Source organism: Pempheris klunzingeri, chromosome 1 (assembly GCF_042242105.1).
Source record: "Pempheris klunzingeri isolate RE-2024b chromosome 1, fPemKlu1.hap1, whole genome shotgun sequence".
Classification (NCBI taxonomy): Eukaryota; Metazoa; Chordata; class Actinopteri; order Acropomatiformes; family Pempheridae; genus Pempheris; species Pempheris klunzingeri.
Genome location: NC_092012.1, coordinates 16,499,230 through 16,526,159, shown reverse-complemented (window position 1 = coordinate 16,526,159; position 26,930 = coordinate 16,499,230). Strand labels below are relative to the sequence as shown.

Here is a 26,930-nt window from a genome sequence, read left to right as displayed (position 1 = left end):
ACGACACAGTTGACAATACAGCAACAGCACACTGCTGCATAATTAAAAGACATGGCAATGGATCTTTTACACAAGACATTTCTACCTGCTCAGCTGATTTTGTAAGTTAGTACAGTTTGACTTTTCTGCAAGTGTACCAATGCCTTCTCACACGCGCACACACACACACACACATACACACACACACACACATACCCACACACTTAGAGAGAAAGTGCAGACTGAGAGCTGCTCTGTGCTTCCTGACAGCAGCCGCTCTCTACGGACTCCATTAACTTCAGGTCAGTCTGACTTTCCTCCAGCAGCGTGGCCGGTTCTCCAGCCGATCCGCCGCAGTCCGAGCCTCCGCTGTCCTCCGCTGTCAGTGACGGCTGGCGGCTGCTGTGACCAGACGACAGGATGGTCATCTCTGTCTCGTCGTGAGAGTAACGACCCGAGTCACCGGTTGCGTGGCTGCCCTCGCTGTTGGAGGAGCCCTCCGTGTCTCCGGGACGCCAGAGCAGGGCCTGCAGGGTGGAGGGCTGGTCTGGAGACAGCTCCTCTTCAAAGGTCAGCACTGTGGCACCCGGCTGGTAGGAGGCGATGCCATGTCTGTTATTCTACAACACAAGAGAAAATGTTGCTTCTGTTAGTCTGAGTGTTTATGGCTCCCCATCAAGAGGTCTTATCATGTCTTCACATGCCATCCTCCAAATTACAAACAGGAGCTTCAGGAGCCGTATTTATAGCCCTATTTACACGACTTACAGTGAACGTGTTTCCTTTCCATTTAACTTTGTTGCTTTGAGAGTAACATTTCCAAGGATAAAAAAAAAAAAAAACAGCCTCTATTTCCTCTCTACATCCTTCGTCGTTCTTGCCTACAGTGGACTCATAATTACCAGATGAGAAAAAGGAGATTCTGAGGAGCTCATTAATGCCCTTCAAACATTGAAAAAATTCACTTCACAATTATGTTTGGGAGCCTTCTTGACGTGGTTTAGGCCAAGTAGAGTACTACCTCCCACAAACACCACTAAACACATAGTTCTGTTTAGATCCACGCTAGAGATGCTTAAGGGCATGGGTTTGGTCCTGAAACCTTACCTCTACTGTTTTACTGTCCTTTTTCACATTACTGCTGAAGGAAAACCATTTGTCTTTCTTCTCAGTGCTGGGCTGAACGGGGCCAAGAGCATTGATCATGAGATTTGTTCCTCCCTACAAGTGAAAAAAATATGCACATCTTCACAAGTATGAAGAGATTTGAGTACTGACTACTGTAAAATGTATATGACTGAAAGGGGCTTAAAACTATTGTTTACATAGCTTGTATTTAGTTGTGCAACCCGCTATTGAAGAATGACAAATAAATGAACCTAAACTGTAGAACTGATATGAGGTGGCTTTGTACTCTAGAACTAAACTTTATGTGGTAATATTACCATTTTCCAGGCCTGAAAAACATAATTCCAAAGTTTTTCCAAGACATTCAGTTCAGCATTTCCAAACCAATGGATGAACAGTTGTGTAAATCATGCTGTACCAAGTGTTAAGTACCTTGGCATCAAGGAAGTGGTTTTGACTCATCATTGGCATGGTCACATCAGCACTCTCAGCTTGTCTCTCAGGGCTCAAATGTCCTGCAACCGACGCAGATGTGTTCACTCCTTCTCTGTACGTTTTAACAGATGAAAATTTCCTGTAGGGAAACAAACATGAGGTCACCGCAGGTAGACAACACTCAAGGAAACTGGGCTTTTGCTGTTAAACAATACGTAGTGACCCCTGTTTCTGCTGTCACTGTGTTCAGACAAACTAGGTACCCGTTTTTGCCTCTGCAGATGATGATGAAGGCGCAGATGATGATGCAGATGAGAGCGATGCAGACTCCCACAGTGATCCCAGTCATTGACTTTTGGTCCAGGTGGTAGAAGCCATCTGAAAAGGCTGTGAAAGAGGAAGGCGACACCATCAGATTATCATTGATTTCACGTTCTATGAGAGGAAAACTCCAATCGTAAGATGCCACTGACCTGTGGAGTGCGTGGAGCCGTGGGAGAGTCGGGGATCGTGACCAGAGGGGAGATCTGCTCGTACTGTCAGCTCTACCGTATGAGAAAATGGCCCATCGCCCATTTCGTTGGATGCAGAAACTTTCACAAAGTAAATCTGGCCAGGCTTCAGGTTCTCCAGCAGCGCCATGGTGATGCTCCCTGTGGGTGAGATGTGACTCTGGTTTTTAACTGCACGTTGTCTGCAGCCCTCATGTATGAACAATGGTAACAGCAAAGTGTGAGGGGTTTATCTTTTTGGTCCAGTATTCACAGACCATCGGGAAGTACAGAGAGCACAAAAACTGTTTGTTGCAGCTTCACGGATCAAGCTTGTAATTTTGGACATGAAAAGACAATTATATTGGTTTTGGAGCAAGTTCAGTTCAGCATTGCCAAACTGATCCGAGCTGACACCTTAATCGCTTTCATTCATAAAACTGATCTCACAGGGTTTTAGTCACATGCTAAAATTGGGTTTCTAACTGCATTTAGTTGAAATATTCACATGAATAGTTCAACACTTTGGGAGATGCATTCGTTCACTTTCTTGCTGAGAGACCGATACCACTCTCACATCTGAACACTGAATATATGGCTGGACTCAGCAGCTGGTTAGTTTAGCTTAGCAGAAAGACTGGAAACAGGGAGAGAGCTGGCCTGGCTCCGTCCAAAGGGAACAAAATCACATCTCAAAAGCTCACAAATGTACACCTTACATTTTGTTTGTTTAATCCACACGAAGAACTAAGTATAAAAATGGCAAATCGCCGAAAAGGAAGGAAGTACACAAGTCACAAAATGTCCAACTACTCCTTTACTGTTCAAATATCTGTAAGCTCCCTGACATAAGAGATAATATTCAGTAAACATATGTGGTTCTGTAACTCCAATATGTTGCTGTCCATTCAGTGTCAGTCAGCTGACCTTTGATGAACAGGACTTTGTGATGCACTGATAGACAAACACAAAAACAATCCTTATGGCTGAGAGTTGCTGTGTGAAAGGAGCTTCTGAGGGGAAGAGCGGGGGGTCAGGGGATCAGGGCTATACACATTCCCTTATCCTGTACCACCCAGTCTACACACCACCAGGGTCCCAAGCAGATACTGAAGGGGGGGTGGGTGTTCAGCTTGAGGTGATAGGGGGCTGGGCTGAGCTCAAGGGGCTTTGTGAACGGCTTCACTTTTGACCCCTTCACCAGTGGCAAAGGGGGAATTGTGTGTCTTTTTTGTGTGTTTCCTGGGGTCATCTGCTCCTAAAAACACCTACGCTGCCTCACAAATCAAATACAACGACAGCTCTATAGTTACTGATGCTTGTGACTGAGAGGGCTCATTTAGGATGTTTGGATTCGTTGATTTTCAAAGCTTTTCAAGCTTCCACATTTTGTTAATTTGTTTCTGCCTTAATCATATTAAACATTAGTAATTTTTTCTATAAACATATAACTCTCACTAATACACGCCGATTACACAGATTATTATTGCCCTGTTATGAGGGGCGAATTGTTGTAGGAAACTATGTATCTTGCTGTTACTACGCTGTTAGACATCTACACAAAATGTCTGCTGTAAACTATACAAAGAAACATCATTTTGTCTCTGACATAGTTATGGACAAAGTAATGTCTAAACATGATTCAAAGAAACTGTTTAAACTTATACATACAGTCTGTACAATGACTATTTCATTAAGTTTCTCTGTGATGAAAACTAAATAATTACCTAATATTTCTGACACATATTCATAATCAGTGCTTTTTACAGCAGCACGGAAAACAAACTTATCAAAATCTTTTTGCTTCACATTTAGAATTCGAGTTTAAAGTTGTATTAATCTGCAGTTTTTAGATAACACTGGTTCAAATGCAATCAGATAAAGACAGTCAGGAAAAAAACCAGAACTAAATGCATTCAACACTACTGCACTTTAATGGGAATCTGTGAAATTATTATTCTACTGGCATGAAATGATAGATGTGGTCGGTTTTTATAAATAGCCCTGGTTCAAAATGGTCTTTGCTTGAAATGCGTCAATAAGGATGTAAATCAAAGAGTTGTAATTACAGTAAACCTCCAAACTGGTCTTTTGTCAGTTAGACAAGAGTAGTGAGCTCAACCTGTCCTGACACCATGAACAGAGAGTGATTGATTTCCAATGGACTGTTTGTGTGCAACAGGGAGGGGAAGGGCTTTGTGGTTCCCTCTCCACTGCACACCTGTATAACCTCTTTCTCTACACATCTCTTTTTCTGCGCTCATCCTTACCTTCTCTTTGCAGCACTTGCCATTCCCCAGCTATCCAGGCATGTCTGGAAGCGTACAGGACCGTGTAACGTGTCACAGCTACGTTGCGCTCATCTGGGGGTTTCCATGAAACCAGCGCTGTGTCCTCTTCAATCAGAGTCACTTTTAAATTGGAAGGGGGCAGAGTGGGTGCTGGGTGGAGATGGGTAAAAAGAACAAGGTCAAATAAAAATGCTATGAACACCACAACAGAAAACCTCCTATCCTATTCTCTAATAGCTGTGAACAACTTTAACATGTGACAATAATATCCTGACTCAAAACAGCAATAACAAACTTTTGTTACACTTTCAGAGATACAATTAATAAGATTGAATTGTTTGACAATTTTGCACTCACCATCAGGGAAAGTGCTCTGATAGACCACAGGGCTCCAGGGGCTGGACAGCTGGTCGATGTGAAGGCGAATGGCAAATTCATACTTAGTGTTGGGCTCCAGATCTTGCACCAGGAGGCTCTGCATGTTCCTGTAAAGAAAGACATAAAAGCAGCTTAGAGGGCCTGTTCTCTTAAAACACACCATGTTTCCTTGTGCACAGGCGGGGGATTTATCATCCACTGTGTTTGTGAAGTGGTCCTTTGGTGAAAAGGTGTTGGCCAGCAGATGGAGATATGGAGCTGTGCTGGCAGTGGGGGGAAAAGCTACAACTAAGGGGCACTGGTGACCTGAAAACTTTCCCAAACTAGTGTAAGGAAAGTATTCATGTTGCTAAGTGAAACAGTTTAGGTGATGTGACACACCTGAGGCTATGATAATCAGCTAATCAGCTTGAACTTCCTGTCAATAACATAATGGGCTAAGAACTGAACTGTGGCATGAGACCAAGTCATCATACAGTAAGCCACACAAAACACACAGTTACACGTGTTATACATCTGGTTTCACTTTCCATGAGACCCTCCTTTCCAAACAGGAAAGCAGAAACAGTACAACCAGTAGTGCCTGCAAATGTATTAAAGCTGTGGACATTGATTTATTTGGGGGCCATTTGGAGGCCAAAGTGCTTTAAATGAAAAGGTGTATATGAAGAAATTCTTACGTCTGCAGGTAGAGCACTAGGGAGGCGTTCTGCAGGCCAACTGGGTTGCAGCGGACAGTGTAGTTGACCGCGTGGCTTGAGGTGAAAGCTGGTCGACCCCAATGCAGGAACACTGCGGTCGAACTGTTGGTCTTGGTGTACACGTTGTGCGGAGGAGGAGGAGGGGGCACCAGGCGATCTCTAACAGCTGAGGGATGCATTAAGAGTAATGTTATTTCCCCCACTTTGGTAGTTATAACTTGGTTAAATACAAGTGACAGCACCATAGTGGGACTTACAGACACATCCAGGGGTGCTGACAGTCTGGTCTGCCTGGTAACCATCACCAACACCATTATAAGCCAGAAGCTTAACGTGGTATTTCTTCCTTGGGTCTACATTAAGAAAAAGGAAGAAACCAAAGTGTTAATAAATCTCTTCATACAAAAGGAGAAATACTCTAGTTCTTGCTGCAGAATGCATCAGTCTATGTGTAGTCTCTGATCTGGACTTCAGTAAACATCCATACAGATTTATTCTCACCAACACCCAATGTAATAATTCACCATGGACCTCAACACCAGGACAGATGACAACGTGATTCTTACAGCCAACAGGAAGCAGGGGTGATACATGAAAGAGACCAGGACTGTGTGGGTGTGGGGTTAGTGAGGGTTTCTGGTGTGATGGTGTGGTGTGGGAGCTGGAGGTGAGGCAGTGCGACAGATGCTCAGTGCCATAAGTCCTTTGGTCAGTTTCTGCAGCACTCAGGACAGCAGAACAGAGGAACTGCAGTATCCATCACCCTGTCACCCTCAGTCTTTGGATTGCAAATAATGCCCTTTCTTTGGCCCGGGTCAGGCCTGCTGCTCAGTGGTCAGTGGCCACTCCTATTCAGGTCCAGAATTTTGGGGTGAAAAAAAAAAAATCGACAAACAAAATCCCCTGGGAAGGACGTCGCTGACGGTCAACAGCAGTTGCAGGCCTCAGTGACCCTGAGAACCCTGTACCGAACAGAAGCCAGCTGATCAAATGCCCCTTTTACCCCAAAAAGAATAATGATTGGAAGCCCGATTTGAATGTTGCATACAATATCAATATTAATATAGATAAAGAAATGCACACCGAGCCCTAACCCTTTTAATTAATGTTTCTAAACTGCTTGATCATAGTTTGGTGGGAGAAAGAAGATTTTCAAGATGAAACTTGACCAAATACTGTTAAAGCATTTTCTCATATAACGTGTGTTAATTAACGGCACTGTCTTTCCTGCTATTGCTATATGAGAGATTTAGGGACTCGAGAGAAGTGGGAGACCACAGCAGATAAATGTGTGTCCATGGAAGATTAGGAGGGGTGGAGTCGAGCGACTTGCACCCCCATGCAGCCCTAAGGAGTTTCACTGGAGCCAGACCAGGGCCAGCAGGTCAGACCGAGATTAAACTCTGAAAGAATCTGAGGTCATGGGTGTGGAATATGAGATGAGCCTCTTCTTTTGCTCAGAGATTCTCCCTACCTACGACTATATGGCTATTGGCGAAGACAATCAAGAGAAAAAGGAAAATAATAACATACTAATCACAGATATAAACTGGATCATAAATGTCTAGCATTTAAGATCCAGCATCTAGCAAGAGTAGGGAGATGATCTGAAGTAAAGAAGTTCTTTTTCTTATTGCAGGAGATAAATAAAACAGGAAGGCCAATACTTTTTGTACAATGCCCACCTTGTTATCCAGAGTTTCTGCCCAGTTTGTTATGCCTCAGTGTCCACCTCTAAAGAGGAGCAGGCACATAGTAAGCACCTCTACCCAGCCCCTCAATACAATGGGCCTGCCATAATTATGCGCGAGAGTAGCTCTGCGAGGGGGGAAGCTGTGACATCTGGGCCACGACCTTTGACATGGAATCTGGGCAAGCTAAATCCTGCAAAAGGAGGGGTTATAGGGCTCTCTCTGGAGGGGGAGGGTCAAGCAGAGGAAGTGAGTGGAAAAACAGGGAAACACCGAGAGTCAAAATAAAATGCCACTTAATAGGTGATGACACAGTGTCCTGATAAGAGAAACCTCAGAGGACAGGTTTGTTTTACACTTACAATGGACCAGACACCTTCTTATTTTAAAACATTATCTGACTAAAATCAATTGTTACTATATCCTGGTCGGTCCACAATCAACTAAACTACAACTACACTACTTAAAAGAAACTGGGTACTAACTAAATAAACATACTCTCTACAACAGCTAGCAAAAGAGTTGTCATTGTTTATTGAAGGTATTATGCCTTTCTATGATCGGTTCATCGGTTGACTATAGTCTCATTGACTCATTTTTGTCAAAAGAATTCATCATAAAATTCTCTGAGCCAAAGTTAACGTTTTAAAATGTCTCGTTTTGTCCGAACAACAGTCCCTAAACCACTTATACTTGAAACTGATTACATTTGATTAACAGAGATAGAAAACACGGAAAAACAACAAATCCTCACATTTTAAGAGCTAGAAACACTGATGTATCTTGTTGTAAATTCATTTTAAATCAATTAACTGTTTCAGCAGTACCTTTTATAGCACTGGGCACAGAACTAGAAATGTGGCTGCGTTATTACAGACTATATTCTTAGAGTGCAGTGTTCTGCTTGAGCTGCCATTCCTTGACTGAAAACACTTTCCTGCCCCTCTCACTGAGAAAAATCTCACATGGCCTCACTCCCATAAATTATGCTGTTTGCATTAAAGGGCATATTTGAGCCATTTGTGGTCACCCCATTTTTTTTACAGCCAAAATGCAGATCCTGTTGGCCCCTGAGGTTTTGTCCTGGCCTGCGAAAGGCCCCCCAGGCCGCAGCAAGCCAGGCCTGAACAGGGGCCATAAATGTCAACTCCCACATGAACCCTCACACCAGCATCTATCATCTCCCTCTATCCACTCCCCCTCTGTCTCCCTCTCTCTCTCTCCTGCCCTCACTTACACAAATCAACACCCATACTGACACACGCTAGTTAAGCACAAAATGACCTTTAAAGCTGATGAACAGAATACAAATCTAGTTTTTACACTAAGCATGCGTGGCCTCGGGTGAAGTAGTGGACAAGGTGCGAGATGGCCTGAAGCTGTGAGATAAATCTACAGTTGTGCACACAGTGCAGCCTGGTGCCAACAGGTATGAGAGGTATTTAAGCTTCGACTACGACAACATGCTCTTCTCATGGACCAAGCAGAGAAAACACATGCGAAGAAAGGTCACATCACTGTGGCATTTATACCCAGCTGGAGCCTCCCAAACACATTCCAGTCTCTCAGCGTGTGCTTTCAATCATCTGGATTGTCATAAATGATAATCTAACAGCCAGCTCAGGGCATGTACTTCTGCAGCTGTACACAGAGCTGAATCAGCAGCATCGAGCTTTGCCACAGCTGATAGTTCAGAAATCAATGTTATCGGCAAAAAAAGCGGCTTCTGTGTACGACATCACCAGGATTACAGGAAATGCCATTTACAGTACAAGCAGATTTAATTTGCAGCTATTACCTGCTGAGAAAAATCAACATTCAGCGTTTGGCAGTCTAAAGGACACAAAACTTGGAGTTAGATTAGATTACATTAGAGAATCTGTCGCTGCAATATGCAGCTAACATGTTTCACAAATAATGCTTCTCAACACATTCCCACAGGATCAACTTGTTACTGCCCATTAATGTAATTTCATTGCCATAGTACATCATAGAAATGTGAATAAACCAAAGCTTTGTCTACTCTCTTTCTATTCAGGTCATGTGCTCATTTGTGAGAACATCAATATTACTTGTCATTATTTGGTGGCTTGCAGTAAATAACAAGTCGTTGCAGAGACAATCACTGTATTCATAATTAAATAGTCCAATAATTGATTGAACATCTCCTAGAATACATTTTCCTCTATGTATCATCATTGTGGAGTTGTTACTATGCTCCATTCTTCTGAAATAAGAAATAACTATTTAAATTAACTATTTAACCATTTAAATTATTTTTTAATTATTTCTAATACAAAAGTGAAACTCATTAGCAATAAAAACATTAAATGTTGTTCATTACACTCATGGCTTTGCCTCTTCACCCTTACTTGGTCTAGAATAGCGAGTAGTTTATGGTGGTTAATGTTAGCAAACTTTATATACAGTAGACGCTGCATTATGACTTCCCCGCTTGTGCTACTGCCAGGGCAGGTTTTAGCATTTAGTATAGACTATATATGAACTCTAAATTCATACCTGTTTACATTTTCTTGTCTTCAATTTTCTAAAGTTTGCTTTTCAATTCCTTTTGACACAAAAACATGTTGTATGAATCGTGCTACATCAATAGATTTACCTTTGATTTATGGTGCAGTTATAATAATAGCAAACAGTAATGTTTTTAAGAACTTTACTTATATAATTGGTAAAAAGAATTAAAACCAGTGCTGCGGTTAATTCATGATAAAGAAATCTCACAACTTCAAGATAGTGAGCTCATTGTTTTGTCCTACAGCTCAGTTGGTGAGAGGCTGCATTTCCTTTAAGTCTTGGCTAATAAACCATCTTTGTGGCTTTCAAAGCCAAACACAATGAGAGTCTTTGATGTCAGTGCTCCTCCAGCAACGCTGCTCAAAGCAGTCATAAAACACATAATAAATCAGCCTCCACAAAACGGCTTCCCTCTCTTCAAACCACAGCCCTGCAAAGCTCCTTTATCAAAGAGGAACAAAAAGATAATTCTTATTATTCAGCTGAAGCTTTATTTTTGTTGTAGCTATTTTTTTCTGATTGGCTTAATATGACTTAATTAGCTTAATATCAGTAGCTATGACTGCAGCAATCTCATGGAGGAAGAAAAAAAATAACCACTCAGGCAACTTTTAAAAACTGCAGAAATCTCCATATTAATACATGCTGAAAAAACAGCATAAAAAATAGAAACAGGAATAGTTATAGTTGTGTTCTTCATAGTTGGTGTGTTACAGCACTAGCATTAATAGCGTTGGTGTTTAAACCATTGAACTAAATATCTAACTGAATGCCTGCAGCAGTTAGAGTTAACACCTATAGTAATTTATAGTGCCTCCTCATCTTTCTTTCTGATCCCGTTCAAGCTTCAAGCTTCCTGATTTACAAGTCAGCTGCTGACCACCTGGTTGACCCCCTCTGACCACAGATGGTCAGTTGTCCAGTGCATTGGCCTGATCCCCCTTTCCTCTCTCAAACAAAAAAAAAATCTAGATGAATGTGACCTAAAGGCCAGAAGAGTTGTGATATGCCCCAAACACCACCGAGCAGCTGCTGAAAAGACGCACAGATTGAAATCCTGCCCATAGGTTGGGGGGTCATGGAAGTGGGATGTGGTGTTGTTCTGTCCCACGGCTAATGGTGCCGCTTGACACATGACAACACTTAAACCAATTAATAACTCATAAGCTTGGCTGCTAATAGAAGCTGCTGCTTCAAAGCAAACTTGCCCACCACAAACTACTTCACTAAAACCTTTGTGAGCATTTTAAATGACTGTTAAGACATCAAGGTTTTTAATTAAGGGTGTGTCTTACACTCATTTGTAGAAATATATGCATCTAGTCTTTCTCTGTTTTCATATTTCTTTTTTTGTTCGTCTTCATATAGTCTAATATGTGAACAAGAGTACTGTGGCTGCCTAATGACCAACTATAATCATTAACATATGTGAAAAGTTATGCTAGTAAGCCCAATAATTACTCTAGCAAGATGCAAATCTATGCAGCAAGATGCTCCAAAATCTCATGTAAAGGGAACTTGTGTGTAAATGTTAGGCTTCTGAAGAACTATGACAGTACTGTATAATGTACTGCATTCCACGGTGGCAGGAGATGATTCAAATGCTCTTAAACAAAACTCACCGAGGCCTCCGATGGCGTGTGTATTATCGCCGGCATGCAGCTGAAGCGGGGCGCTCTCTGACTGGGTCTCCTCATGGTAGAAGAGTTTGAAGCCTTGCACACTGACCGAGTTCCTGGGTGCTAGCTGCCAGCGCACCAAAATAGTGGTGCAGTTTAAAGGCTCCAAATGCAGCTCTGGTGCCAAAGGAACTAAGGAGAAAACATTTATATTTTAATTAACATATTCTGAGATGAATTTCAACCATACACTAAAACTAGTGAGGTTAAAGTGTTCACTAACAGTTTTTTAGGTTAACGATAACAAAAGCACTCTGAATAAAAAAAAAGGTCCAAGTGAGAAAAATAGTGTTTCTGTGATGAGCAGAGAAGGTTCCAGCCCAGGAGTTTTCCTTGAAAAGTGAAACTACCATCTGATGCTTTAGCAGCTGTTTCACACTCAATACAAGCCAAGGGAGTCATTTTACACATTTTCATCTTAGCAATGAGGGAAATTGAGTTTACCTATAGAGGATTCCTTCCTGAGTTTTAACTAGAGAGAGAGGGGGATAGAGATGGGCAGGAAAAACAAATCCTCCCCTCCCCCACCTCAAAGCTTCAGATGTGGCTCTAAACAGCCATATACTCTTTCCCACCCAGAGGCCTGAGTCGCTCTCTTTATGACCCATGACTGAAGCCCTTCCAATGTTACTGACAGTGCAGGGCAAAGGTCACAGAGTAACAAACGCAATGCCTTAACAAGATTATTAGAGCAAGCTCTTCTCTTGACTCTTTCACATGGTTTAAACAGAGAAGAGTTCAGTGATCATTCAGCTTTTTCTGGTCAACTTCCTGGATAGTGAAGATCTTCATATATTTTTTTCCATGTGACTGCACATTTGAAATGATGAAAACCACACATCCTCTTTGTGGCCTTATACTGTTATTTCAGAAAAAAACTCTTCCAGATGTTTTACCTCGAGCACTGGATGCCTTCGGAGTGTGGTGGGATGTCCAGGCGGACTGCTCACCCCACCCTACACTGGTGGCAGCAACAATACGCAGGAGGTAAATGGTGTCAGGCTGCAGGTTTTCCAGGAGATGCTGGGTCTTGTCTCCAGGTAGCTCTAGCTGTGAGACTGTATTCTCTGTACTGGTGCGATATGACAAACGGTAGGCGGAGATTCGGCCACGACTCAGCTTTTCTGAAAGAGGCTGCCAAGACACCTGGATGTCGATGGGGCTGTGGCTGGTGAGGCTGAGCTCTGGGGCACGCAGGGGAACTGTAGACCGACAAAACAAGATTAACACTGAAAGAAGTCCTGTGAGCGCAAAAAACAAAAGAGGCTCCCTTGAAGCTTTAAACAGCTGCTCCTTTTGGAGGTTTGTCTTTACTAAAAAGGAATAGGGAATCACGGGAATGGGGTTTGACCCTAAAACTGGAAAACAGAGTCTATAAGATCACTATAAGATCGTAACAGTTTGGAGAGGAACTGCTCTGGTCGTGGCATGTGAAAATCTGACACCAGGATCTTACATGTTTAACTAATCAAAAGCCATTCTTTTTATTGTTTTTCACTACCTAATTATACTTGGATGCATTTGTCTTGAGAGCACCCATTTAAGATGACCTCAAACTAGCTATGTAATATCATTTGATAACTTTAGTCATGTAGAACAAACACACAGCATCTTTTGACCCACAGGCCAAGACCATGAGCAAATGAGGCTCCAAAAACATCGGACATAAATGCAGATACACATATATACACCTGAGCTTGTGTACACAGGCACAAATATATATGTATGCACACAGTGTACACAAATCATTTTTCTCTAATTAGTCCATTACGTCAACAATAAAGCTCATTCATTGCAGTTTGAATTAAGGACACAAACATCGACGGAGCTCCCACTTCTTTATCTGTCCATCTCACTCTTACATAAGATTTGCTTCTGATTTTGTCTTCACTGTGGGAAGGATTGTACGACTTTCACTGGCTGTGTGCCTCACCATCCTCGAGCGTGTGCTGGAACACGTGGTCCGACATACGACTGGCTCCCATGGGCATGTAGGCCACGACGTAGAAGGTGTAGTTGCGAGCCGGCTCCAGGTCATCAATAATGTAGCGAGTTGTATCGTTTCCAATGACAACTTGATATTCTTCGTTGTTTAATCCTGGAAAAATGACAACATTGTAAAAGGAGTATCACAGTTATGTCAAAACACACAGAATCAATAGTACTTCTGGATAAGAAGTTTGCTGCTTGCTAAAAAACAATCTCTCTTTTCTTCATCTTCATCTCCAAATTCGCTTGTACTAGTTTTTCAAATGACCTGCTGTGCAGACGTTATTCAATTAGACTAGAGGAGCAAAGTCACACAAAAGATGTATTTGTGCCCTAAAGAAAAAAATACCTGGAGTGATTTTTGACCTGGTAAACAAAGTACTTGAGGAGTAAACAAAAAAAGCTTTCTCCATAGTTTGAATGCTTGGATAAGCCTCTCTGAAAAGTGTAACAAGCTCTGCCTTCCTGTCCAATTCATACCCTCCTACTGCTCTCACAGAATACACACTTTTGGACACTCCATCACACAGACTAATTAGTTCCTCCTTTCATTAGAGCCTCCATTTAGTGCCAAGCTTCTCTGCAACCTCAGGTGCAGCGCTTACTGTCTGATACTTCGTCAATGTCAATGAACAGCCATTCAGCCTGTGACTGGGAACAGGAGAATGTGTCACTAAATCTAAATTAAGTCCCTGACAGATGCCAGTTATTCAAGAATAAAGCAGAGAATTTGTTCAACTTGTTCCTTTTATTTTGACCTCCTTATCCCTAACAAAATCAAGCAGGTGCTCCTTTATCTTTAGCTGAAGTCTGTATGTTTCACCTTTCCAATAGAAGTCAGTGGCATTATAATTAAGTGCAGTGCTTGAATGAACAAGCAGCATTTTTTTCTGAAATGTTGCATTGTGTGAATCTGACTCTTGTTGTTGACGACAAGAGTTCCCAAGAAAGCTGAAAGGCTTTTCTGCTGCCACACTACAACCCCTGTGCTTTTAGTGAATAGTTTTGCCTACATCCTGCATCTTATCATCCAAAAGGAAAGGACCCTGCATTTTGAAACTCCACAGGGCGGTAGCGCATAGAGGACTATTCCTGGTTGTCAAGACAAAGTGGTTGTTGTTCTTTATTTTGGAGGATTTTTTTCTCATCTCCCTTGACATCTGGCCACCAACGTAGCAATGACGATGTAAAGTCAGCTGCTGCCTTAAAAGGGAACTTCACCAATTCTACAGTTCAATGTCTGATTACAGGTCTTGGGGATTGCTACTGAATACATGAAAAAAGTTGGATAAAGCCTTTTGTAGCTCAAGAGGGAACGGCATTTTGACAAGAATTAAGGACAAACTGGACTAAAAACAGATAACTGTGGTTCTGCTGCATCAGTTTTGATCCTTTTTGTTTTAAACTGCCATGCAACAACCAACTGGAGTGTAATGCTAAATCAGTGGAGTTCTCTTTTAAAGGCCATTAATATGAAACACCAAAATATATAAACAGTTTCCTTCCACTGGAGATGATATCCGAGTAACCAAAAAAACAATGCAAACACAATCCCTGTTCTCTCTTGTTTGTTAACGCACCACTCACCTTCAGCCTTCATGTAGTGCACTGAGTAAGCAATAACTTTATCTGAGTTATACAGAGGCCTCTCCCACGCCAGAAGGATGGCAGAGCTCGACACGGTGTCAGCTCGGATATTCCTCGGAGCGCTCGGCCGATCCTCAGACATCACCACAATGAGCCTTGCCATGGAGAGCACCGATCCCTGCTCGTTCTCTGCCTGGCACTGATAGATGGCATCATCCTCAGGGATGATCTGATTGATGACCAGTTTGCTGAGGGATACAGACAGACACGACAAATGGCTTTATTATCATTCTAAAAAAACCTTTAACAAGCAATGACAGTTGAATAAGGAGCAGGAGCTATAAAGAAACCAACTAAAACATCATTTGCACTCTTGTAAATTATTCAGTTTCCCCTTTACTGTAAGGACAGTCATGAATTATTTATCTAAACAGTTTTAAATTAGCAAACAAAGACTGTTAAACCAGTGTTTCATGGTAAAAGGAATTAGGATTCCTGTTTTCATTATCTCTGTGCATACAGGCAAATACATTTGACTCAGAAAAAGGATTAATGGATTTCAGGATGAATACTTTAAATGGAGATACCTGTTGTACATCTTGATTCGACCATTAGAGTGAACTTTTTGTCCATTCTTGAGCCAAATGATTTGAGGGGTTGGTACTCCTTCAGCTAGGCACACAAAGCGGGCAGTGCCAGCACGCGGACGGGTCAGACTCTCTGGCCACTCGACCAAAGAAGGTGGTGCTTTAGAAAAAAATATATATATATATATACACCACATATAAAAGTTTGGATTTCACATTGATAATTCACAAACATATACAATCTACTGTACATCCTTACCTAACACAGTGACATTGGCTGAAGCAACAGTGTAGTTTCGTGTGCCGGGAGTGGTGGCTCGGCACAGATAGACCCCTCCATGCTGGGGCTTGATGTCTGTGATGATGAGGTTGCCATTTCCTAACACTTTGGTGTGGTAAACATCAATAGACTTGCTGTCCGCTCGGCTCCAGGAGATGATGGGTCGAGGATTGCCTGTGGCCATGCACTCCAGGATGGCATTCTGGTGCAGCGACACTGAAATGTTCTGTGGCCCGATGATGATGCGCGGCCTCTGGGGAAGCTGGGGGCTGGGGTCTACAGACAGAGAAAGAGGGGGAGGGAGAGTTTTAGTGCATGGGGTTTGACATGAAGGACACAGTAGATTCAAGTAAAGAAGTTATTTCTGTTATCTCTCTCTCATAAGACCAGCCATACCATCACATATTCCTTTACCTAGATTTAGATTCAAGTAAACATATACAGCAATGTGATGGATATTTCACTGCTAAACACTTGGGAAAAACTAAACAAAAAGAGAGATTGCTGAAGCACCTGGGGTGACAGTGAGGGTGGCCTCCGTGCTTCGGCGGCGGCTGGCAATGTTGGTGGCAATGCAGCGGTAATTTCCGGCATCTGCCCGCTGCACCCCGTGGATCTGAAGAATGCCACTGGGCAAGACTGTGATTCTGGACAGCAGACACACACACACACAGATATGATACAGCACTTATGGAACACTTACATAATCTGTGAGCACTCTTAGCCATTGTCAGTTCTTAGAAATATTGTTTGTGACAGTTCATGTCCCGCTTCAAAAGATCTGCTGTCCAGTAAATGTGCGAAAAATGAATACCATGAAGTCAAACTGAAAACACCAGAGTGCATACCTTTCAGTGGCGAGGGGTAATGTGACCCGATTGAACTCCCAAGTGATGATGGGAGGAGGGTGTGCACTGATTTTGCAGGAAAACCTGGCAACTGAGCCTTGAGTGACCACTATTGATGTTGGCTGGATTGCAAAAGACGAGATACCTGCAGCAAAACAGAGCAACAAGAGACAACTTTTAAAATATATTACAAATAAAATGAACGTTCTGTATTACTGATGTCAAACTGAAATTAATTTACAACGTGTTTCTTCTACAGCGTCTTTTCTGTTTATCTGATAGTGTGTCAGAATGAGATGGTATAAAATGTCTCCCAGTAAATCCTAACAAATAGATGGCTTATATTGAATTCATTAAAAAATGTCAAAAATCTCAATAAAAATCATACTAAGAATAGAGTATTAGTGAGTATTAATGTACTGATGGTTTATTGTAACACAATAACATTTATGAACTTCTTCAGCCCCAAGTTGAGGTTGTACATTTGTCAAAACGCAATAAGGGCAAGGCAATTACAGTTTCTACTAAAACACAAAACTCACTGTGTCTCGTACAGTAGAATTCTTCCCTATAACCAAGAGGGTATTCATGTTTTTACCTCTTACATGTAGTCTTTTTTAAGATGGAGTCAAAGGAAACTCCTTTCCCTTGAGGAGTGTCTTTGTTGTGAAAACTGGTGTTGTGTTTCACTTCACAAGTTGCCACAAAACTTGCTTTGGCATAAAACTAAAGCACATTTAAAGTCTCAGCCAAGCCCAAGCAAACCCCTAAAAACTGAAAGCTGATGGGGAGGAGAGATTAGATCACTATTAATATCTGCTGCTGGTATAAACATAAAGTGTATGTGGCTGGTTTTACAAAATCAATCCAAAAGGTGATCATCTTATTGTCTATTTCTGAATAACCACTCACCCCTTTCCAAACATATTGATGTATTTCAGACATCCATCCATCTCAGTCACATCCAGTGGATGTCAGAAAACAGAGATGCCTATTACCTAAAGCTACGGACCTGCTGAGTGCTGCAGGAAGGTGATGACTGAGTGCAACGGCTACATCCTGTGTGGATAGAGTTTCCCTGAAATTGAGCTGTTGTCAACCACCAGCTGAGCTGCAAGCAACTAAGGCCCAGCATGAATGACAATAAGGCCTTTTTCTAGGGAACCAAATAATTAACTGAATTGTAGGCATTTTATAATGACTTGAGATGTTTTATCCCTCTTCGTTGATAAATGCTCTCTTTGACAGTGGTTCCTCCTGAGTCGTAAAAGTCCTAAAAGGCATTAAGGTCACCCACTGCTGCACTGTCCCCCTCTGTGCGCAAAAAGCTGCAGAAGCCTGAGGTCAATCATTTGTTACAAGAAATCAATTGCACTGCTGTTCATGGTAGAGAGCAAATACTGAGACAACAAAAAACAGTAAGCATCAGAGCACGCCAACATTTAATTCATGCTACAGACATGTGCAAATCACTAGACTGTAATGGATTTTCCCAGTGGGCAAGAAGTTGAATAACTTTGTATTCAACCAAATTAAATTATTCCTCAATTCAGTAGGACTCTTCCAGGATGCATAACTTCCTCTCTGTTTCAGGATGAAATTATCCCCTCTTAAGTAATGGACAAACCATCACACTTAGGTGCCCTTTAACCTCTGTGTACACATCCAGAGCTTGTTCTGCTGCAGTGAGCCATCAGCAAAGAGGAAGCAGAGAGGAACAGGAAGCAGGTCCTCAAGATGAAACCATGCCTGTCAGATAATCAGCGGGAAAAACATCCAAAAACATCCAGACTGATTCTATTCTGCCAAAATCTTTTTACATGAAACCAACATAAAACTTTGTTTTACCTGATATCTTATCATGGTGTGACTGAACATAATATTCAAGGAAATATCTGAACCTCATGAAACCAAAGCAGACAACCTTGAACAAAACAGTGAAAACACATAAATGTCTGACTTGCACATTCCCAACCCTAATTCTTTCTACTGAATTGGAAATGCAACATATGATTATTGGTATAGTTTTCCACAGAAACATACAACACCATGCCATGGAAACCTCTGCTTTCGAGAAAAGTCTACAGGACATCCCTCCACTGTCATAAACACAGCAGTGTGTATGAGGCCATGATGAATGGCTGTGCATAAGCAGCGTTGCCAGGTGTTGTGGTGCTAAACAGCAGGAGAGCTCTGGCTGCTAAAAAAAACATTCAGTGAATTATGACTTTTACACAACTTGCCCCCAAATCAGGCTGACATTTGTGGAGCACGTCATTTTGACCAAGATAGGGGTGATAGTTTTGGTTGCTGGGATAAAATTATGAAGATTATAATTTGTATTACTAGATTATCTTTAAACTAATGTATTGATTAGTTATAATTGATAAACTTGCTGTAGGAGTGTATTTCATGATGGCTGCTGGGTCTATTTTATTTTGCATTGTCAAAGTTCCGTGATGGGACCTGATACAAGGATCTAGAAAGAAGTATGAATCGAAATGACTCATCTTATTAAGTGCATGGATGTAGTTTACCACACTTTGTTGAAAACTGTTGTCACGATCAGTTCCTTTCGCCATAGTCATGCTTAATCAAATTAGTCCTGAGCTGTTACCCCTCTTAGCTCCACTGTGGTTGTTTGATGTGAAGACAGAAGCAGAGAGAGGCACTCAAAACCCCCTTCCTTCACATGCCCCCCCCCCATCTCCCCCTCTTAACACAGGCTCTTACAAAAATGCCATTAATGTGTTGAAGTAATATGACTGTAGGGCATGAGAGATGAGCTGCACTGATCCTCTGCCTCACCACTTTGCCTTTCCATTCAGGCAAATGATGGTGGATTGACAAACAGCAGGACAATAATTGATTATTGATAAACTACTAAGACAAGGAGGAAAATCTATAACTGCTTGGGCTTTTTGAGTATTGGCCAGAGCAATTATGTTTGCCTAGGGGCATCCAATGTGCAGATGAAATGATCAAATTAAAACATGCAAAGCTCTTTGTGATTTACCTGCACCAACTCATTCTGGCATCTACCTTTGTGTGTTCAGACTCAAATGGCAAAAAGTTGGTCACTCACAGAGAGTATGCGTGTGCCATTTCCTATATTTTCCATCAAAATATGTAAATAACATTTGGTCTTGTTTGCCAACATTTCAAACACTCAAATACAGAACACATTCCTCAGCCTATTCCCCAAAAGCATGAAGAAATAGTTTTGACGCTTCCCTTCCCAGCAATCTCACCTCTCACCTCTGACCCCCACAAATCCTGGTTAGCACCCAACACAGGCAGAGCCCTACATGACCACCCGAAACCTGCACCGATGTCCTGCAAACTACCTACAAATCACTCAGTTCATTCTCAAACTGCAAGGTTTTAAAGGCTGTTTTATAACAATGTCCTTTTCTTCTGCAACAAATTAAACAATGCATGCAGTTCAGCTGCTGCAAAACATTATACTACAGCTAGGATGGATTGCAATATGATGCATTTAAGAGCTGCCTCGACACAGGAGTCTCTCTCTCTCTCTCTGTCAATGGTGAGAGAAGCATCAGTATTGTGTTAAAGCACAAAAGCTGTGACATGTTGAACCACAATGTTAAAGCAAATTACATGCTTGACATAAACTGACAGCAGTGTCCTGAGTTTGAAATTCAAAGCTACGAATATATAAAAATGTGAGTCTTCTGGGTTTATTTCAGTGTGTCCGGCAGTCCAAACAGAACCTGAGGAGTAAAGCTGTTTTTTGTCTCACCTCAGCTCACTTCAGCTTGTAACAGATGGGCCTGCTGATGCCAGCAGCTCAACAAACTGAAGGTCAGTGAGCAGGTCAGGCCCAAACAAAGGTTCCCTTACAAACACCAGGAATTAGCTCAGCCCTCTCTCCTCTGGTTACTGTGGTCAGTTTCTCAGCTGGCACACAACATAGTGCGAACTACCTGGATGTGAGCTACTGGGGGTACTTTGAAATAAACATGTTGCCTCTTAATTTGTGCAAGTACTTTTACTGCTGTGTTTCTGAATAATCCTGCGCATGGAAACCTTGCATCTTGTTTCAAATTAATGGTGAGCACTCCTCTACACAGTGATTCTACAAAAAAAAAAAACATCAGCTAAGTCTCTGATCACTGACAGCACTGTCAAAGTGATCATGAAAGTGCTGTTTTGCAAAATCCAAATGCAGAGATTATGCAGACAGGTACGGTCTGAGAAAAAAGTCATACCCCAATTCAAAGTCTCCAACTTCCTAATAAAAGGAAACACTGACTGTTAATGACAGCACATTCACCTCAACTTGGTTTTATCATTATAGATGAGAGAAGCAATTTGTGTTTGTTTGTTATGCTGTGATCAGTTACTTCAGCTAAATGGATGGCAACGATGGCCCCAACCCAATCCACCCCCCAGGGTCCAATCTTTTAGGGAAGACATTAAAATTGATCATCCTCTCCAGATTCTGTGGGCTGCATGCTAAATTGCAAGATGGCCTTTAGCATCAGGAGGCCCATGAAAAACCTTCACAGAATCCCTGAACAACCTGAAAAGTTTTACATGCACTCTTCTAATCGGTCCAATTCCTGTGAACTGGAGTACACCACATGGTAATACCAAAATAAGTACATTTTGCATTTACTACTTTAAAACACCACTATTTAATTGAGTGATGGGTCCTTTACAATGTGACCCCACTGAACATTAATAAAAGGCTCTGGGAAAAAAAGAGGGCTGATGAGCGAGAAGGAGAAGAGTGCAAGAGGACTGAAAAAGCCCACAAATCAATCACTGGCAGGCTGGCAGATGTGCTGCTGCTACACACAGGCTGCAGGACAGTCAAGTGACCACTGGCCTGGCTAAACAAAGAGCTATTCCCATGAGCAACGTGACCTCTCGAAGCACCGACTGGGCAGTGGGGGAGCGGTGTTGGAAGGAGCATTCATCCCCTCCTCCAATGCCTTATCTCTGCCACAAAGTTTTCCAATCATTCAACAGCAGCCCTCCACTCAGCACACACAGTGGCTTCATTGTCTTTAATCTCCATATCAGAACCCCGAGCTGAAGAAGTCAATCTCTAAATAGTTAGATTCAACAACAGTTTTATCCTTTGTCATGGTGTTTTAGAAAAATAATAACGAACTAAAAGTTGTGATATGAGACTGATTCCAGTGAGATAAATGAAAACAGAAGTAGACACACTGATGGCTACTGCAGCAACTGAACTAGATGAGCATCCAGCATTATTGTAGGAGAGATTCAAGTCCTGCACTCTGTCTCACTGCCCTCCACGTATTGAACAATTTAAAGAAACCTTTGACCTCTGGGCCTGCCGTTCAGGGGAACCATGGTAACCTTTCGTGTCCAGCAGAGGAGAAAAACAAGATTCCAGGCTTTGAGTGGTCTCACTTAAGGCCATTTCATTCATTCACACCACAGCTCACACTGTGCGAGGTTTGCTTTCGTCTTATTGGGGTTTCTAATTGTGCCGAGCCAGTGCAAGTCAAACGCACTCCTTAGCAACTTAAACTAATAGTGTAGTCGTGGCTGTCTGTGGACACAACAGAAAGGTAAAATAAAGTTTGAACAGTGAACTACAGCAGCAGCTGCCTAAAATGCCTCCTTAGAAACCGATTCTGATCTCCAAATCTGTAAACACAGATAAAGTAAACACTCAGGATGACATATATAACCTCTGTATCAGAGCTAGAAACAAGCACACCAAACTGTAATCTATTAATTTGGATATCGATAGTGAAAAAGTTGGATTGGTGCATCAATAAACAGATTGCTCTTGATGGTCACCACAAAACAAGCACTTGCCTAAATTATTTTTCATTTATCAAGATGCAACAACATACACCTTAATCTTACCAATATATCAGGTGTGTAATAGGGTGGGTAATCATGACTAAAATATAGTCCACTCCATCAATGAAAATGCGACACATAATGTTATGTAACATAGCTGGCCTGTAAATAAACCCAACAATGGCCTTCATAGGTCCTAGCATCTACTTTCTACCTGGCTGTTCCCAATGTCACCTGTTCCTGTCATTGGTGTTTCGTTCCCAGAAATGTCCCCAGAGTTCACCTTGTCATCAATAATATCAGGGTGCAACAGACCATTAACATTACAGACAGGTCCATGTTTTTCTTAAACTATCAAAATGGTCGGACCCAACATGGGAGCCACAACTGAACCATACCTGTAAAAGCTAAAGCCTAATGCACCAGCACCCACATCATGCAAAAGGCTAAAATAAGGGAGCCAACTCAGGAGGCTATCACAATCTCTCTACTGAAATCCCCATCAATCTGAAGTCTATTGACAAAAGTCACATGGTGAGGCTCATGTGTCACATTCCTTTTCATCACACCTAAATCCCTTCTCACCTTTGTGCCTCAGCAACACAATGTTTAAGTTACCCTCCATCACCATCACATTCCTCAAAGAACTAACAGGTCCACAACTTCAACATACGAGTACAGGATTAGAAAGCTCACAAAGGGTACCATTCCTGCACTGAGGACACTGTGACACTTGGATCAAAATGTTCATAATGAACAGAATTGCAAGTACGGGCTTCTATGGTTAAAATAAATCAAATGCACATATTGTCAAAATCTCTGAGCAGACCTCCATGTAATAGGCTGGTCATCCAAAAGAGCCATGCTGTTTAATGAGGATTTCCACCTTGACCTTTCAATCAAAATGTGAACTTAGACCCTCTCTCTGATCTTTAATATTTATAATTAATGTAATTAGTCTTGCGGTGAACAGACCCAGCTGTTCTGTCCACTGATATCAGGACAAACAATGGCCCCCAAAGAACTTTTTCTTTTGTGAGCATGGGGGGCAACGTGGACAAAAACGGTCAGAGTGAAAAGCTTTTCACCAGAGCAGCGAGGCCGAAAACTATTGTGTGCAAAGCATCCAGCCCCTGCTGACCTGGTGAGGCCTGCAATAAAGTTTGGTCATTTAGACACTCTGGGTAAGGCAGTGGTACTGGGAAACGGCAATTCACATTTGTGTGTGTGTGCGTACGTGTGTGTGCACACCACTCGCAACAACCCCCACTGCTACCTCTGTGTCCTTCAACTGAGCATTTCTCAGGTATGTGCAAACTTTATGAGCTTCCAGATAGACCCTCAAGCAGGTCTAAGTGCCATTTTAAAACAAACTAGTAAAGCTTTCTTGCAGCCTTTATCACCTCTTAACTTCAGACTATAAAGCAGGTATACTACTCAATTAATTAATAAAATGTTCTTGATGTTCTTGAGTCGACTGGGATCTCCACCACACAGCATTGCATTGGGATTAAGAGCAGCTCCACAATAATTCACCTTAGGTGGCTCAAGACACTAAACAATTGTTATGTAAGCCATACTAATTGTACTCCACTCATCCATAAAGTTTTAGCTTTTAATGAAGTATGTACCTCAAAAGTTCTGCCAATGTTATTAAGCTCCATTGCACTGAGGTGAAGGCTGCTGGTCTCAGAGGAAACCATTTTATACATGAAAGTAGAATTTTGTACTATAAAGAAAATCCTCGGAGTTCATCTTCAGTAACTATATAAAAAAAATAATGTTTCCTAGCTCATACTTGATTTGTCTCAACATCAGGATCACGGAAGGAAGAATGGACTGAAAAGTAAAACTATGGAATTAGACAAAAAAACAAGGATCACAATCCCGGGGAGAGACATGCAAAACAGCTTTTGCTCTTATGCCTCATTAAATTTAACATAAAATTAAATTTCAGCATTTTGCATGGAAAGTTATAAATGCATGTTTTACTATAGCTGGGAATGCAATACCGGTGGTGCAAAAGGGTTAACATGCATTCTGCACAAGTGGCACAGCAAGATGCATGGCCCGTGGTGTGGGAGGAGGGGATACAAGGTCCCAAAAGACCAACTCTGCCTGAAGCTTGTCTTCTCCCCCCTTAAAATATGAGGCCAACTTTGGAGCGCAGCACTGGAGGAGAAAGCATTCCAAAAGAACAATTCCTCAAGCGATCAGGGTGCAATAACATGAAAGCTTCAGCTTGTGAATAGGGGTCATCTGCTCTTTAGCACTGGAGAGCCAGTATCCTGGACAGCTCCTAACCTTTCAGATCTGCTGCTCCTTCATTTACACACCAATGGGCATATTCCCCTTCCTTTTTTTCTGGGTTCTAACTTTGAAGAACTTTGTCCCTCTTCCTCCACTGCTATCACTAAAGCTTAGCCTGAATGCAACACTGATCGACAAAAAAGAAAAACAAATCAATGAAATAAACAGTAATGTGTTTGAGATTTGAATCACATGTGGCGATTACTGCAAGTAAACGGTAGCTAACGGCCAGAATACAAGACATGATAACCCTAACCATGATAAGTTGTTTGTCACCCTACATCACATCACATGTGCTCCACATTGTTTCCAATGTGACTCCAACATGATACTCACTTGCGATTGTAAGACGGGCTTTCTGGCTCAGGATTGCGCCATACTTGTTCTGAGCAAGGCACTGATAGAAGCCTTCATCTGATTTGTCTCCTCTTCTGCTCTCCACCTCCGAAATATAAAGGGAGCCATTGGAGAGCAGGTACACCCGTTCGTTCTCCACCACATTTACTCCGTTCTTGAGCCATCGGACGTCGATGGGCGACTCTCCATGTGCCTGACAGTCCAAAATAACAGCTTCTTTCCGCATGACAGTGACATCATGGGGCTCCTTGATGAAAAATAACTCGCTAAAGCATAAAACACCTGTAGAACGAGAGCAGAAAAGCACATGAGGATTGAAGATGGTTATCGGCATGGGGCCCTTCAGCCAGCCTAGAGGAGCACAGCACTAACAGGAGTCCAGTAAAATATTTAAAGCATTTACACCCCCATTTGAATACTGGTTTAAAGCAACATAAAAGGATAGTTTCAAGCCAGTTTGCATGCTTTTTTTTTTTTTTTTTTTACTGAAATCAGTCATTTACACTTATTGGAGGCTGTGGCTCACCGTCCTCTGGATGGGTATTATCAGTGTTTAGAGTCTCAGACGTGTGAGACAGATTAAAACACCCTCCTAAAGGTGAAATGTCACATTTGAGAGGGCATGGAGGCCTGCCAACAGGAGATCTACAGCTCTGTACAGTAATCACATTGTAGCTTCAAGGAGTCTTTTTGCTCCATTTTAATCCACTTACTTATGGCTCATAAAGTCACCAGCTGAAGGTGAAACAGTTGATCCTATTAGTCCTCGCTATTACTGAACTCTCAGCATGAGCTTTACGTAATGTTTCATTAATATAACATTTAGGGACTAAATAGAGACACTGTGTCATTCCTAAAAGGCTATAATTGAATATATCAACAGACCACACAGCAGGTTCTTCACCTCCAATTCAAAACAATGACATAACAACTTGCAGTTTTGAGATATTTATTTCTCTTCCACATTAAAAGGAACGGACCATACATAAAACCTGGCTATACTGTGTATCTGTGTGGAGCCATTTATTTTACATACTACCTGTATATTTGATACAACATGTACTTTTTTTTGCTGGACCGACACAGTGATCTCTCATTTCAGATGTGTAACTGGATCGCTAAATACTTTACAATATGAGCGCTGTCACTTTCCTCCTGCCTGTTCAGCTCCAACTAATCATCTCAAGCATCAATATGGCCGATAGACAGAGAATAGTCCCATCACAAATATCTCCCCAATAACTAGCATGTCCACAGAGCCTTCATGTCCACTTTAACTCAGCACTGTTTTAATCTACAGCCGAATATAATTAATTGATAGTAAGAATATGACAGTTAACAGTTGGAGTTTTAACCGTTACTCGCTAACGGTTAACATTCGAAGTAAAAAAAAAAAAAACCCGTCAAGTTTAAAAGTTAACTGACGTTTAAACACAACAGACACGTTCACACGTTAAAAGATGAATTAGCGTTAAAGTTTAGTGCCGTTTAAAATGAATACAACTTAATTAAATTTACAAATGTTCACGTCAAAAACGGGCTGTTTTGGCGACACTGTGGTTAAAGTTAATTCGTCTTTTGTCGTTTTAAAGGTGATAAATGTTGACAGCGATGAGTCAAGCTAACAGTTAAATGAATGTTAGCCCGTTAAGTTACGGAGGAGCTTTAAAGTTAGATTTACGGTCAGCTCCTGTTGAGGGTCCACTGACTAACACAGAGGGATGCACTCAAACAGTAAGTAAGCGCTTTTACTCTCTCGTAAAATATTACCGTAAGAGCTGCTTACCTGAGATTGGAAGAAAAACGACAGAAAACAGCAAACGCTGATATAATTTCCCTTTGACAGGCGCCAT

The 26,930-nt window shown here is 41.8% G+C and overlaps 1 protein-coding gene across 1 annotated transcript; it reads right to left on the bottom strand.

Moving 5' to 3' along the window:
• Positions 1-203: 203 nt before the first annotated feature.
• On the bottom strand, positions 204-26,930 carry prtga (protogenin homolog a (Gallus gallus)). Its single transcript, XM_070834068.1, has 19 exons — positions 26,864-26,930; positions 25,057-25,359; positions 16,600-16,744; positions 16,265-16,398; positions 15,731-16,027; positions 15,472-15,631; positions 14,885-15,132; positions 13,242-13,406; positions 12,205-12,510; positions 11,252-11,440; positions 5,661-5,756; positions 5,383-5,569; positions 4,682-4,809; positions 4,304-4,474; positions 2,016-2,195; positions 1,806-1,929; positions 1,540-1,681; positions 1,087-1,200; positions 204-599 (listed from the first exon to the last, which is right to left on the bottom strand). Exons 1-19 carry the CDS (start codon positions 26,928-26,930, stop codon positions 204-206), a joined length of 3,552 nt encoding a protein of 1,183 aa, XP_070690169.1.

Excerpts from the sequence above, each read along its gene's own strand:
- prtga (XM_070834068.1), bottom strand. The coding sequence starts at position 26,930 with ATGGCGCCTGTCAAAGGGAAATTATATCAGCGTTTGCTGTTTTCTGTC. Across the intron at positions 16,399-16,599 it reads TTACCCCTCGCCACTGAAAG|AATCACAGTCTTGCCCAGTG; the intron begins GTATGCACTCTG and ends TCTGCTGTCCAG. Across the intron at positions 4,475-4,681 it reads TCAGAGCACTTTCCCTGATG|CACCCACTCTGCCCCCTTCC; the intron begins GTGAGTGCAAAA and ends ATCTCCACCCAG.